General features: G+C 38.1%; 1 protein-coding gene across 1 annotated transcript; it reads left to right on the top strand.

Moving 5' to 3' along the window:
- Positions 1-288: 288 nt before the first annotated feature.
- Positions 289-9,298, top strand: LOC113027135 (putative polypeptide N-acetylgalactosaminyltransferase 8). The gene is made up of 11 exons (XM_080303954.1): positions 289-1,306; positions 1,753-2,086; positions 2,251-2,417; positions 2,853-3,039; positions 5,321-5,518; positions 5,648-5,762; positions 5,884-6,069; positions 6,263-6,400; positions 6,531-6,623; positions 7,186-7,356; positions 8,807-9,298. The coding sequence occupies exons 1-11, from the start codon at positions 1,129-1,131 to the stop codon at positions 8,924-8,926; spliced, it is 1,887 nt and encodes a 628-aa protein (XP_080160080.1). The 5' UTR covers positions 289-1,128; the 3' UTR covers positions 8,927-9,298.
- Positions 9,299-16,245: the final 6,947 nt, after the last annotated feature.

The raw sequence follows: 16,245 nt of genomic DNA, 5'->3' as shown, positions 1-16,245 counted from the left end.
AGAAACAAAGTGACGCATTTGAAATCCTAGCAGGATGTTTCCAATTACCTATGCCCTTACTAGTAGTGGCATGAATTACATTGCCTTTCAATACAACAGCATATCTCATGCAGCCACACACTGTACAGCAAATCTGTTTTCCACAAATACACCTTCACATATTCTGTCCCAGTACACACATAATAGTAAAATCATGCTTGAATATCGCAGTTTTAAAATGTTGTTCTTTTCTTACTCAGTTTCAGTTCCAACACAGATCATACAACTTTTTTTTTTTTTTTTTTGGGGGGGGGGGGTATTTTAATTAGACATTTGTTCTGTCTGGTACAAGTTTGAGGGACGTGCGTTTCCAGTATTTTAATAGGTATTACCGATGCAGTCTTAGATAGCTCCCCCGACGATCAGCTGCAGGTGCGTGGCATGATCTTCAGGTGTGGCCAGCCATCTGGTAGGGCCAGAGACAACAGACGTTGCATGTTACCCAAACAATCAACAGCCAGTAAAATGAAAATTACAATATATTCAAAGTGTATGTTCACAACAGTTGTCTATTCAGGGCGACCGTGGCTCAGGGGGTTGGGAAGTGCATCTGTAACCGGAAGATCGCCGGTTCGATCCCTGGGCTCTCTGTCCTGGTCATTGTGTCATTGGGCAAGACACTTCACCTACTGCCTACTGGTGTTGGCGCGATATGGCAGCCTCGCTTCTGTCAGTCTGCCCCAGGGCAGCTGTGGCTACAACTGTAGCTGCCTCCACCGGTGTGTGAATGTGAGAGTGAATGAATAGTGGCATTGTAAAGCGCTTTGGGTACCTTGAAAAGCGCTATATAAATCTAATCCATTATTATTATTATTACTCATTGAGCAGTATGTTAAAAATGAGGGTGTGACATGGAACTTCAGGTGTTTTATTAAAGGAGCAGTGACATCAGCGCACACAAGGATCACCTGTGTCTTGAATGGGTGGGCAGGGATGCCAAAGAGTCTGCCCATGTAGAGTTAACCCAACCGTTTTATACAATGCAAAGTAGGTACAAGCTAGTCGATCCCGTCAGGTCAGTAGCTGAGCTTTGCTGTACGTGTTCTCTGAGGTGTTATTTCCTTGTTAGGCATTCTATGTATTATCACTATGAGGGGAGCGTGGACAAAGCGGCCATTCTTTTTACTGGGGACCATAGTGGGCCTCTTGTTTTTAGGCATGTTTCTGAAGAACAGATGCCAACCTGGTGTGGATACCCATAAAGATTTGGACACACCGCATATGATCAAAAGTTTATCCAACCTGGAGGCAAGCATCAGCAATCTAAGTGAGTTCTGTCACATATTAATATTAATTATGATTTCATGGTACCTATATTACTTGCACCACAAATAAAAAGAGATCCAGTAGTAAAAGGAGTTGAAATCTTAAAAATAAGTTGAGAGGCAGTAAAGGGTATTGGCTACACATGTACTGAAGATGTGACAAGTTTTTAGACTATTTATTAATAAAAAGAAAGAAAAAATACAAAAGGCAGTCATGGAACAAGAGTATGTACAGTTATTAAAATAAATAAATAAATGGCTTTTAACTGAACTTTTGTTATTAACGACAGATGAGGTCAAATTTTAACAGGTGTTTGTACCTTTACTATAAATGTGTTTTATGTTGTAATTTTCACATTATTTTGTGCAGTGTTTGTTTTGTTTAGTAGGAATATTAACTGTTCCATTTCCTTGATCATGTTTTTGCTGATGTTGTTTTCTACTGAAGACGATGCACTCAGACATTTTGAGAAAAAGCAGGAGGTCATGCAGAAGATGCTAGAAGAAGACAGCCACAGACACAGAAAATCAGTAGAGGTCCAACAGCAAGCAGAGAAGCAAAAGGAATGTGATCCAAATATCCAACCCCAAACCAAGGCAGCCCGAATGAAAAAGCCTAAGAAACTGTTCCCTAAGTCATACTTGTTCAAGACATGGGGGGAGGATCTCTCTGAGGATGACCAAAGAGAGGCTCAGAGCCTGTATGAGAAGTATGGGTACAATGTTTTTCTGAGCGATCGCCTCCCTCTGGATCGACCTCTTCCAGATACCAGAGATCCTCGGTACAACTTTCATTTTTCATGATTTTAATCTTTCATTCTCTCTCGTGTACGTGCAAAGAAAAGAAAATCCAAATAACTAAGTCCACCCAGATTATTGCTTGCTAAATATTTCATATTTCTGAACAAATACAGTGGTATTTCATATAATTCTTTTTAATAAATAGGTGTTTGAAAAAGAGTTACCCCAAGGACCTACCGAGTCTCAGTGTGGTCCTCATCTACCTGGATGAAGCCCTGTCTGTTCTCCAAAGAGCCCTGCACAGCATCATCGACCGCACTCCTGAAAACCTGCTGAAGGAGATAATAATGGTGGACGACAATAGTTCTAATGGTGAGTTGGTTATTTTAAAAAACAACTCTAATTATTGGCCATGCAAATTACTGCCAATGAGTGCAGACTGACAATGTACCTGTTGTCTTATGTACACGCCTCTCACATTCCTTTCCTGTATATGTCTACCAGTTCAAATTAATCATTGGAAGCTAAATAAAGATTATTTGTTAGATGTACAAAACACTTGTAATCATTCACAAGCATGTCATGCATGTTTGTAGTCAAACCAGTTTTCGTGCTTGGTTGAAGCTTCCAAAGCCTCTCCCAACTTTCATACAGCTAAAGACAGTTTTCACCCTGAACATGTCGCCTGTCTGTTGCAGGGCAGAGATTGAAATCACTGACTATAGTATAACTGACCCAGCCGAAAATTCAGGGGAAAGCAAAACAAAAAACAAAAAAACAAAAAATAATTTTCTCTTTTCCATTCAGAAAATCTGAAGGGTGACCTTGACATGTATCTAAAGTCGCTTGAGCAGGAGAACCCTAATCTCCGTATTGTGAGAGTGAGGCACAGTGAGCAGAGAGGTCTCGCTCATGCCAGAGTATCCGGGTGGAGGGCTGCTACTGCTGACGTGGTGGCCATCCTGGACGCACACATTGAAGTCCATGAGATGTGGTAGGAACATGGCAGAAATATATGCTTTCATTCACTTGTTTAGGTGTTTTATTTTCTGTTATTAGGATATTTCTAATAGTTTCTTTAATTATATTACAACATTGCAGTATAGAACACATTTATATATGATATTTATGACATAAATATCTTTACCAATCACAAACTTCCACCACTGACTTGAGGCCATCCCATACGGAAAAGAAATAGAAAAAAAACTTATAAAAGACTTGCATCAGATTTGGCCTACTTCATATAGTGAATAAGGCTCATATGATTTGCTAATGAAAGTGGCTACTTTCATATATTGTTTTAGTAAGTATCCAAAACATACAAGTTTCATTTGTATAATTTTTCAAGGGATCTTATATCTGTTTTCACTAGGGATGGGTATCGCTTAGGTTTGATCCGATACCGGTGCCAAACCGGTACTTTTGAAATGGTGCCGGTGCTCAAACGGTGCTTAAAGAATGGAGAACACAAAATTGGTCCAAAAACCTCTCATGTTCAGCTGTTTTTTTGTAAAAAGATAACAATGTTAGCCTTTTCTGCAGCTATAGGGGATTTATGGCATCACTCTTGGCTGGAAGCAGTGCTTAAACAATGGAAAAACACAAACTTTGTCCAAAAACCTCTCATGTTTAGCTGTTTTCCACTTTTTCTTTGGTCATTTTAGCCTTTTTGGCCAGGGTGAAGGGAGCATCTGCCATCAAACAAGAAGACAGCCGCATGTAGCTATGATGGTGTTTGCTAGTTCACCTTACATGCATTAATGTAATAACGTGGTTAGCCTACTCAACGTAAATTACACACGAACAACATTAAACTACTCACGCAGAGAAGAACGGCTGCTGCTGCATCATCATCCTCATCATTTCTGCTACACTGGCAGGGCTAGGGGCCAGGACTCTCCTCTTCGGGTTTTTGGGGGATGTTGCTAACTCCGGGTCCGATAACTGGCACCACACCCGCAGTAGATGTGCTCGGAGTGAGGTCTCGCAGCAAGCTATCAAATACGGCGCATTTCTCGGCTTTAAAAAAAACGCTATGCGTCGCCAGGTGTTTCATCGGATTTGAGGTGTTACCTCCTTTGACAGCATCACAGTATCAGCTTAAAGCACTTGTTGCAGGCTGCTGAGTTTGCATATTTTGCTGTGAAGTACAGCCAGACTTTTGACTGCTTCGCCTTGGGCATTTTTAATCTGTAGCTCTGCTCTAACAGAACGTACGTACCTGGGCCCGCCTACTATCCTCAGAAACGTAAAATGATTGGCTAGAATCTAAAGTGTATCACAGCTCAGGAAATAAAGCACCGAAATAAAGCACCGAAATGTGCGCTGCTTTTCGGTCTGGTTACTACCGTTTATGTCAGAACCGGTGCCATCATGGCACCGGATACCGGTACCCATCCCTAGTTTTCACTCTTGTATGCTTTTCATACAAGTTTCACACAAGACAGATACAAACTTTATAAGATTTATATATATCTTTTCCACATGGGATAGCTGGCTGGTGTCATAGTTTCAGAATAAACTTGCTGAGATTAACATGTTTACCTTCTTAAACACACACAAGCGTTACACACAGTTGCAACTTCCCAGTAACCCACTGAGCAGTGATCTCTGTACAACCACACTATGGTCTTCAAACCATTGAGCAGATTTACTGAGACAATAATTAACTTGTGTTATGGTGCTGGTGGTGATGACGCAGATGCTGCTTAGACAATTATTTGTTAAAGAATTATTTTTAAAACAACAAACTGTCACAGCATCCCAACCCTGTGCATCAGTTAAAAGTTGAACAGGTGGGTGTATCTTTTGAAAAATAAAAGAGATCAAGTGAAGTGACCATTAAATGCGACAGCTGGGTGTGTGCTTCCACTGAAGTCTTTAGTCAAAGTCAAAGTCAAAGTCAACTTTATTGTCAATTCTGCCACATGTACAGGACATACAGAGAATAGAAACTTCGTTACTCTCAATCCCTAGATAAAATAGAAAATGAACATTTAAATATAAGAGTGATTAAAAATGCAAGTAAAATATTTTAAAGTAAAAAAATTAAATAATATAATACAATGTTACATATAACAAGAAAGCTATACAATATACAATATAAGGGTAAATGACATTGAGTGCAAACCAGGCAGAGTAGTGCAAATAGGCAAATAGTGCAAATGGAGATTTGGTAATGTACGGTATGAGATAGTGTAACACAAAGGGTGTGACTTCCACTTATTATGTAACATTTTTTGAACCATCATTTGTTCCCCTCCTTCATACAGGGCTGAACCTCTGCTGACACAGATTAAAGCTGACCGAACTGTGGTGGTTTCCCCGGTGTTTGATAAAGTCAGCTTTGATGATCTCAAGGTTACTACATATCATCCCAGTGCACACGCCTTCGACTGGGCTCTGTGGTGCATGTATGAGAGTTTTACACCCGAGTATTACAAACTTAATGACGGTTCACTGCCTGGCAAGTAAGTTCAACTGAAATCAGTGTAACCAACATAACAGCCTTATTATCTCTATCATTATATTTCAATTTATTTTTTATTATATCAGCAATATACAGTAGTTGTAAAATAATTTCTCTTCTTTGACTTTAGGAGTCCATCTGTCATGGGGATCCTGGTTGCTGATAGAAAGTTTCTGGGGGAAATTGGAGTCCTTGATGAAGGAATGAAAGTGTATGGTGGAGAAAATGTTGAGCTGGGAATTCGTGTGAGTAAAGATCACATGGTTATAAATTCTCTTTCATAATAATGATTTTAAAGAAGAGTTGTGGAGCAGTCATGAGTGATGAAATATGTATTTGTTTTAAGGTGCACTTTTTTTCATGTAGGTATGGACATGTGGAGGCAGTGTTGAAGTTGTTCCATGTTCCAAGATCGCCCACATCGAGAGGGCCCACAAGCCCTACATGCCTGACCTGGGTCCTGCCATGAAGAGAAATGCCCTCAGAGTTGCAGAGATCTGGATGGATGAATACAAGCACAACGTTAACTTGGCTTGGAACATCCCATTTGAGGTGTTTTGTGGCACTGACACAAACAGCAAATTATGTTTTCTCTAAAGGATATTTGTTTCTCCTGTTCACAGAGTCATGAGGCCTTTGAGAGCTCTTTGTGTTTTTAACATCGACATTTAACGAAAATCTTTCTTCAGATTCTTTCTCAGTCACAATCTATGAATCGATTCACATCTTTTCTTTGTTCCTGCAGAATCATGGAATTGACATAGGCGACATTTCAGAGAGGAAGAAACTCAGAGAAAGGCTGAACTGTAAACCTTTCAAATGGTACCTGGATAATGTGTATCCTAGGCTGGATCCCTGGGACGACCTCCTCGCATACGGAGGAGTAAGTTGACTCTTCTCTGATGCTTAGTATGTTTGGCACAGTGGAGTCCTGTGGGATGTGTGGGAATCTTTGTTTTCTCATGTATTGCCTGTATCCATTTGTAATATTCATAATGTTCTCCTGATGACAGATGAAGAACCTTGATGCTGACATGTGCCTAGACCAAGGTCCAGTGCCAGGTCACACACCGATTGCCTACAACTGCCACTATTATGTTTCTCAAGTAAGTGAAGTAGTGACATGTTTGTCCAGAATCATGAGTAACAGAGGTGCATTCGTAAAGTTAAGATAAAAACAAACAAATAAACAAAAAACACCAACAAAAGTCAACCATTTTAAACCTTTGTTCAACCTGAGACTGCTTCCAGTGCGGCTGGTATTTTTAAATCACACACAGGATGTCCCACTCCAAGCACATGCATTTGTGTATGTGCAGTGGCATTAAGATAATTTCTTGTCCACAGAAACACAAAGTTGCTTAAACTAAAGTTCCTTCTTTGCTACACACTGGTTGAGCTCAAGAACCATCACAAAGGCACAAATGTAAAACAAATGAATGGGACTTCCAGAGAGTGATGTTTAATTTTGCAGTCCTGCTGGAAGCAAGGAGGGCGGAGCCAAATTCAGATTAGGTGTATTTATTATGTATATTAAAACACATACATACATAAGTTACACATGCTTATGATCATCCCTTGTGGTCTGAAACCCTGTTGTCTGTGTCATTTGTTTAACTTTTTTACATCTTGATATCACTTTGACCTTTGTCTCTTTTATCTTTTAAGTTGGCATATTATCGTGGAACGGGTGAGCTCTACATTGGTGGCATCAAGGCACATAAGTACAATGACAACCGCTGTTTAGCTGACATAGGCACAGAAGAAACTGAGCCTGGCCTGTACAACTGTAAGGAGGCTGTGCAGAAAGGAATGGGGATATACTGGGACTTCACTCAGGTACCACATAATGAAGTTTTGTTTTTTTAAGTGAGGTTTTTTTTAAAGTCATGATATGTGGACCACAGTTATGGTTTACTGCTTCTGAGAAGAGGTTGAATGACCACTGTTTGTCTCCTAACTAAACAAACTGTAAGTTACATTGAGAACCATGGAATAGGAATACAAGCGGGCTTACAAACACAGGTGCTCACACCTGTACAGTTATTTCATTTTTAAGGCAAGGCAAGGCAAGGCAAATTTATTTGTATAGCACAATTCAACAACAAGGTGATTCAAAGTGCTTTACAGAGACATTAGAAACAAAAACAAATAAAAAGCATGATTTAAAATTGATTAAAACAAGCAAACAAACAAACTAACTAAACACACACATTTCACACCTGTTCGCGCGATCTGAACCCTTATCGTAAGGGGAGCTACCAGTCCTTCTGTGGATGAGCTACTTTCTATTTTAAATTCCCTGAATTTAAAATACTCTCTAGACCCAGTCTAGACCCAGCTGGGGAGCTACCCAGAGCTCTAAACCCACTTAACAAACAAACAAAACAGTATATAAAATCAAAACAGATAAAATCAGAAATAGATAAGATCAGTAGTTAGTGTAAGTTTTGAAATTTAAGCTTAAAAGTGTGGATTTGGTGCTTTTTAAAGTCATGATATGTGGACCTTAACCTTTAACCTTAATTTATATTTTATTCCTTCCTAGTTAAATTTACCCTTTTTAATTTTTCATATTCATTTCCTATCTTATTCATAGCCTTTTCCTTTAGGTCACGAGCAGTTGTCCAAGCATTTCACTACATATCGTACTGTGTATGACTGTGTACGTGACAAATAAAATTTGAATTTGAATTTGAATACCTGCCTGTGTACAAACAGGTACTCACAGACACATACTATCTTGGTTGGCTGCTGCCCCTAAACATATCATGCATTATCAGTCTTGTATGCTGCTCGGTAACATTCAGTACTTATTATTTACTGTTACTCATGCTTATGTTGGTTGTTGCCGTGATTTCCCTACTGTGCTGTTTTGTTTTTTCTTATTCTTACTAGGTTATCTAACTAGTTTTTAGTGTCTTTTTCCTCTCTCTCTCTCTCTTCTCCTCTATTTGTCTTTCTCTCTCCTTTTGTTAATTGTCTTCCCGACTTTTCTTCTTCTTTCTCTTTTCCATCCCCCGGTCCTATCCGCTCTGATTGTAATGAGTTAAAAGTTAAAAAAAATAAATGAATAATAAAGATTGAATAAACTATGACAATCAAGTGGTACAGTAGAGCAAAAGTCATAATGATCCACTTGGGAAAATAAATCTGTTGGGCATTTTTCTTGTCCTTCAGACAATAATTCTGATTGTTACAGATCTTGACAGGGCAGGCAAAAAAAATAAATGAATAAAAAATTAAATAAAATGGCTGAATTTATAACTCTTTGTGTTTTCTTTCCAAGGGCAAAGAACTGAAGAACAGAAAGACAAAGAGATGCCTGGAAGTTACAAACCAGAAACTTCTAATGCGGGAATGTACAGGTCAAAGATGGCAAAGTCAACACATAGCCAAGCCGTTTTAAAGTGTGTTTGAACTCCGCTCATAGAGCAGTGGATAAATTACTCCAGGATGCTCTCTTGTGGACATTATTTCATTTTCTTTAAAATATTTTCAATGTCAAAGTTCTTATAAAAAAAAAAAACTAAAAAGGAAATGTGATTTTTTTTTTACCAAAGATTTTCATTTTATAATACAACATCAAACTTTGAGACTTTCTCAAAATTCGAAACAAAGGGACACAGTCGTAAAATCCTAGCAGGATGTTTCCAGTTATATATGCCCTTACTAGAAGTGGCATGAATTGCACCGCATTTGTCTGCAACACACTGTACAACAAATCCATCTTTACGTATTCTGTCACAGTACATGTAAAAGTAAAACTCATGCTTGGAAATTGGGGTTTCATAATGTTGCTTTACTTATTAAATGTTTAGCTACAATGGAGACCACTGTGGAGACCAATTCTTCTTGATGTTTTTAGTTTAATAGCACATTTGTTCTTTCTGGTACAAGTTTGAAGGACTTGAGTTTCCAGTAGTTCAACATGTATTACCATGGCAACATTTATAATTTATCAGAATCAGAATCTTTATTGTCATTGAGTCACGGCTGCGGCAGCAGTCGTGTGTTGTTTGTCAAGGAAGGACCCAAAATGTAGGCAAATGCTGTGATGCGAGTGAGCATTTATTTACAGGGGTGGCAAAGCGGCAAAAACAGGAAATGAGGAATGGGGAGCTACCAAAACCTAGACTGGGGAAAACTAAAGAACAAACCTGAAATGAGTAGTAGGGAGAAAGTTGAAAATCAGTGAGACATAGAGAAACAACAGTAAAAGGCAACCCCACACTATAAATACACACACAGAGGAGCACGAAATGGCAAACCAGAGGGAGGCACAGCTGATCCTAATTAACAAGACGAGACACAGACCTTCAAAGTAAAACTGGAACCCACAGATTTGAACTACCAACACAGACTCAGGGATGTGAAACAGATATATAATCAATAATAATAATAATGATAATATTAATAATAATATTAATAAACACAAAACATGGGTCATCGACCCGGGACCATGGCACATTGTGCTTTAAGGAAAGGAAAATTGTATGCAAACGCATGCAGTGCAAGGAAAAAGGCACGCTATTAAGCAAGAAAACCCCCCCCAAATATATATACAATAAATTAACAAAAATTAAATAAATAAAATGAAATAAATAAATACATAAAAATAGTATATAGTATATACACAAGACTATATATAAGAGTGATGTTAAAAGACCAGAGGTACTCCAAAATTAAAAGTCTACTCACTAAATTACTGGTAAATGTCTGTTTTGATTTTGGTGAAAGTTTCATGAGAATTGACAGTTGAAGTAATGATTATGGAAGTTTGAAAGTGACAGTACTGAGTTAAAGAGATAAAGAAATGATAAGAGAAAACAGTGAAATGTTTAAGAGCATTTACTGTAGAGTAATTGGTAATTGGTGAAGTTTGTGACAACAAAGTCTCAATTGAATATAAAGCCGGGCTTGGGCATCAATATAATTACTTTTGTGATTTTGTGGGGTGTCTTTAAAGTAATTAAATTTGTAGAACGGAACTCAGGGAGTTCTAAGAAGCGCAGGGTTCGGAGGTGATGCTCCAAAGCGGTCTCAGACGTGGGTCCATTTCCTCTGGAAGTAGGGATAGTCCACCTGGCAGGTGAGGACAACTGGGGACGGTCCTAAATAGCTAGTGACTGGGTCACTTTCTACTGTCGGGGACAGTAGGTTGCGCTTTTTTGGCCAGCAGAAACCGGGTTTTGGGCGTGAAACCTTAACTTAAAACTTCGGGGAAAGCCTTGGCTGTGAAATGCCAAACATAGAGCTTCAGGCAAAGTTTGGGTTGGTTGACGCTAGGGATGGGTACCGGTGTTCTGACATAAACGGTAGTAACCAGACCGAAAAGCAGCGCACATTTCGGTGCTTTATTTCGGTGCTTTTTTTTTCCTGAGCTGTGATACACTTCTAGCCAATCATTTTACGTTTCCCAGGATAGTAGGCGGGGCCAGGTACGTACGTTCAGTTAGAGCAGAGCTACAGATTAAAAATGTCCAAGGCGAAGCGGTCAAAAGTCTGGCTGTACTTCACAGCAAAATATGCAAACTCAGCAGCAACTAGAAAAATTTGCATTTCCTGCGAAAATGCAGTGTGGATGCTTTAAAGCTGAAGCTGTATGCAAAAAGTAGCTGAAAAAGCTGAAAAGTTGCAAAAATTGTAAAAACTTTGCAGAAGCAAAGGAACTTTGCTAAAATGGAATAACTTAGCAGAACTGCAATATCTTAGAGGAAACATAATACTTGGCAGAAATACAATAGCATAGCAGAACTTAGCAGAAATATTGTAACTTACCAGAAACATAACTTCTCAAAAATACAAGAATTTAGGAGAAATAGTATAAGATAACAGAAAGAATATATTTAGACAAAAATACTTAAGCATTACAGAAACACTATGATTTAGAAAAATAGTACAACATAGCAGAAATACTGTGATTTACCAGAGACACTGTGATGAACTATGAATATTGTAATTTTAAATTAAGACTATGTTTTAGCACAAATATTATAATTTGGCAGAAATACTATGATACAGCACAAATACTCTGGTTTAGCACAAATATTATAACATAGCAGAAATACAATTATATAGCAGAAATGCTATATTTAGAAAGAAAAATATAATATAGTAGAAATAGTATGATTGAGCAGAAATACTACAATATAGCATAATAACAATGATTTAGCAGAAATACTATGATTGAGCAGAAGTACTAAGATGTAGTAAAAGTACTTTGATTTAACAGAAATACAATTATGGAGGAGTAATACTTTAAAATGGGAGAAATATTGATACACACACACACATACACAGAGCCTAAAGGGAAGAGTATTTGTGCCATGGAGTGTTAAGAATGTGAGGTCCATATTAGAAAAGCTGGTAAAATCATAAAAGTTTGCAGAATTGTAATAAATGATGAATATGAATTACTGGTCTGTGACAGTGTATTAATTTGTAGGGAAAAAAAACATGTTGACCAAGGTGGAATCGAACCCACGATCTTTGGCTTGCAGACCCGTGTCATTACCAACTGCGCCACTGGGAAAGAGAGGAGCCGTTTTGAAAAACAGGGTGATGAGCAGTCAGAATTAGATCCCGGTGAGAGGCGAAAAACGCTGTTTTTTGGAGTTACAAAACGTTGTGTAACTCAAAAACTAGGTGGACTAGAGGCATAATTCTTGTACTGGGTGAATCAGCGGACTTTGGTGTACTTTGACTGTGATTTTCATTGCTCTTTGTACAACCGTCGCTGAGATATGACGAGAGAGGAAACGGAAGACCTCAGACATGATTGGCTGGCTGGGAAGCCGTGCAGGCCCTGATATGTGATATGTGTCTGAGTCCGCACAGAGGATTGGCTGCCTGGCAGAAATATATAGAAATAGTATGATTAAGCAGAAATACTACATTTAGCAGAAATACTATATTAAGCACAAATCCTATTAAAAGCAGAAATAGTATATTAAGCACAAATCTTATAAAATAGCAGAAATAGTATGATTTAGCACAATAGTAATAAGTTAAACAGAAAAATTGGAAAAGCAAAATGGACAGCTGAAGAAATGCTGAACATGCTGAGGGTCCCTCAAATATACTTGTTAAATGAAAAAAATCAGCAAAAAATATATATAACAGCCACACAATCAGAAATATGTACACATAAGGAAACACACATGCACAGAGAGACACACACACAAGATCCAATTCAGTCAACCAGTCTAAATATATTGAATTTGAATCTTAGAATGAGATCATCCCATTAAAAGGCCTTCTCTCTCTCTCTCTCTCTCTCTCTCTCTCTCTCTGTCACACACACACACACACACACACACACACACAGGGAGAGAGAAGTAAGTTTCTAGCTCAGTCAGCCTGGGAGCTGCTGAATTTGAATCCACCAATCAGAGAGCCTGTGCACTTTTTCCCGCCAAAACAGGTGCATCTATTTACACACGCAGCACAGAGAGACACAGGATTATCCGGTTGTTCAGTCTGACGTCACTAGCCGTGTCTGGGTCTAAACTCCGCTGCAGGTCCATATATCAAATGATCACTATGGCATTACTGTGAGTTGAAAAACTGTCTAAAGTCTTTCATCTTTAATAAAATGATCAGCGTTCTGCTCTACCAGGTGTAACAATTGAGTTTAACATCCAGGCATCCATGAAAACAGAATTTATGACATTTAACGGAGTTAGAAGTTAGCAGGGAGTTAGCTCGCTAGCTTCTATCTAAATACAATATAGCATGTCCTGACTGCGGGGTTTTGGAAACAAATTAAAACGTACAGCTCTGTTATCACTTCCAACATAAATGAAGACAGAAAGCTAAACAGCAGTGACGTTTGTAGGGTTACTGAAGTTTGGCTAGCTGGTATATAATGATGTGCTACGTGACCGCTAGCGACACAGCTATGTTAGCATAATATAAACAAGCTAACTTTTTTTCCACTTGATAAAAGTTACCGTGAGTGTTCTCGGTGGTCAGGAACAAATGTAATTGCATGGCAGGATGCTGTAAACGGACCAAACTTCAGCCAGGAGAACAACTGAGATAATCCATCCACAATACGAGGTTAGTCATTCATATACTGCTGCATGGGCTGGGCTGTAGTTACATCCTAAGGTTTTAAAAACTGAGCTTAAATAAATGATTAGCGGTAATAAAAGCCGAGGGAGGTCAACAGTGATCGCTGACTGTTTTAGGAGCTTTTTGAGATCAAATAGAAGAAAATACATAACATTAAACATGTTAACAACACAAATTCCATATTAAACGCAGACTACTTTAGACCCGGAAGTAGGATTCGTCACGTCATCACTGAACAACCGGATTGCAGTCTATTTCTCATAATGACAACTCCCCTCAAACAAATGACCATAATTTCCTAACCGTAGGGGCTAGAGCGGTCATTCTTACACCGTTTTGTTCAGAAGAGATGGGGGAATCTTCAAGTGTTGACAATTTATCATTAAAATATGAATTTTTAGAGATACATGACATGGATGACTTGTTGACTTAGAAGCCACGAATTCCCCAATATGCAAATTTGAATGCCTCAGACCACATATATGATTGGCTGGCTGGGAAGCCGTGCAGGCCCTGATTTGTGGATTTGAATTCCTCAGCCCTCAGATATGATTGGCTGGCTTAGAAGCCATGAAGGCCCCAATATGCAAATTTGAATGCCTCAGGACACATATATGATTGGCTGGGAAGCCGTGCAGGCCCTGATTTGAAAATTTGAATGTCTCAGTCCTCACAGAGGATTGGCTGCCTGGGGACCTGGCAGAAATATATAGAAATACTATGATTAAGCATAAATACTACATTTAGTAGAAATACTATGTTTTAGCACAAATACTATAAAAAGCAGAAATACTATAATTTACCAGAAATACTATATTAAGCACAAATCCTATAAAAAGCAGAAATAGTATGATTAAGCATAAACACTACATTTAGTAGAAATACTATGTTTTAGCACAAATACTATAAAAAGCAGAAATACTATAATTTAGCAGAAATACTATATTAAGCACAAATCCTATAAAAAGCAGAAATAGTATGATTAAGCATAAACACTACATTTAGTAGAAATACTATGTTTGAGCAAAAATCCTATAAAAAGCAGAAATACTATATTAGGCACAAATCCTATAAAAAGCAGAAATAGTATGATTAAGCATAAATACTACATTTAATAGAAATACTATGTTTTAGCACAAATAGTATAAAAAGCATAAATACTGTAATTTAGCAGAAATACTATATTAGGCACAAATTCTATGAAAAGCAGAAATAGTATGATTAAGCATAAATACTACATTTAGTAGAAATACTATGTTTTAGCACAAATCCTATAAAAAGCAGAAATACTGTACTATGATTTAGTAGAAAAACTATAAATAATCAGAAATACTATATTTTGCACAAATCTTATAAAATAGCAGAAATAGTATGATTTAGCACAATAGTAATAAGTTAAACAGAAAAATTGGAAAAGCAAAATGGACAGCTGAAAAAATGCTGAACATGCTGAGGGTCCCTCAAATATACTTGTTAAATGAAAAAATCAGCAAAAAAATGCACAGGGAGAGAGAAGTAAGTTTCTAGGTCAGCCTGGGAGCTGCTGAATTTGAATCCACCAATCAGAGAACCTGTGTACTTTTTCCCGCCAAAACAGGTGCATCTATTTACACACGCAGCACAGAGAGGCACAGGATTATTGCAGCCTATTTCTCATAGTGACGACTCCCCTCAAACAAATGACCATAATTTCCTAACCGTAGGGGCTAGAGCGGTCATTCTTACACCGTTTTGTTCAGAAGAGATGGGGGAATCTTCCAGTGTTGACAATTTATCATTAAAATGTGAATTATTAAAGATATTTGACTTCTAATGCACCATAACTGAGTAGAGCGAAGCAAAAACTGGCTTGACTTGCCCTCAAACAACGCTTTGTAACTCGAAATCTATTTGGAGTATCGATATCATTCTTTCACCGTAAGAGACAGCAGGCTTTGGTGGAAATTTTCAGGTCTCTGTGGAAATCCAACAAAAAGTTATGACGAGAGAAAAAAGTGGCTCATTTCCAGGGTTTGAAATCTGAAGAAATCTGAGCGACGGACGAATTTCCTACCCTCAAACAAGTCCAACTCATTTCAGAACGGTAATACGTGAGAAAGAAATTCTTGAATTGTGAGCGTCACGAGTGTCTGAAGATATACCGGGACAAGCCTCATGTCTTAACTTTGCTTCGTTAAGGAGATATGACGATTCGAATATGCCTCTCATTACAGAAATGCAGCGGTGATTTTGAACAAACTCTCCATTGACTTTATATGGAGAGTTTTCCGACATTGTGTTGGTCTGAGGAGATTTGCGAAAGTTCTATGAATACCACAACAATGATAGTGACATTTTCGGAAACCCAGCAAAAATACCTATGTTTTGATGTATAATTTGTGGAAGTTGAGTGAAGATTGAGCAAGTAGCAAGAAGTTGTTCGGACATGAAGAGAAGACTGCAAAACCTTCAGTGGCACACTGGAAGCCAAGTGCATAGCAACCATAACAACGCATGTATTTTGTGAAAAATCACAATTTTGCAACTGAAAACTTTAAGAGGCATAAAGGTAAAACGGTAAAAGATTTGAAAAAGCTGAATCATACCTGAATAGCCCAATAATTTGAGAACATTTTAAAGTTTGAATGGTTGTTCTACGTGAAAATATGA

This window comes from Astatotilapia calliptera, chromosome 7 (genome assembly GCF_964374335.1).
Source record: "Astatotilapia calliptera chromosome 7, fAstCal68.1, whole genome shotgun sequence".
NCBI lineage: Eukaryota > Metazoa > Chordata > Actinopteri > Cichliformes > Cichlidae > Astatotilapia > Astatotilapia calliptera.
This window is presented reverse-complemented; position numbering and strand designations above follow the sequence as displayed.

Bases quoted from the DNA above. Each gene is read 5' to 3' on its own strand.
- LOC113027135 (XM_080303954.1), top strand. From the start codon at position 1,129: ATGAGGGGAGCGTGGACAAAGCGGCCATTCTTTTTACTGGGGACCATA. The intron at 2,087-2,250 runs GTACAACTTTCA...TTTAATAAATAG, and splicing joins CCAGATACCAGAGATCCTCG to GTGTTTGAAAAAGAGTTACC. The intron at 7,357-8,806 runs GTACCACATAAT...TTTCTTTCCAAG, and splicing joins TATACTGGGACTTCACTCAG to GGCAAAGAACTGAAGAACAG.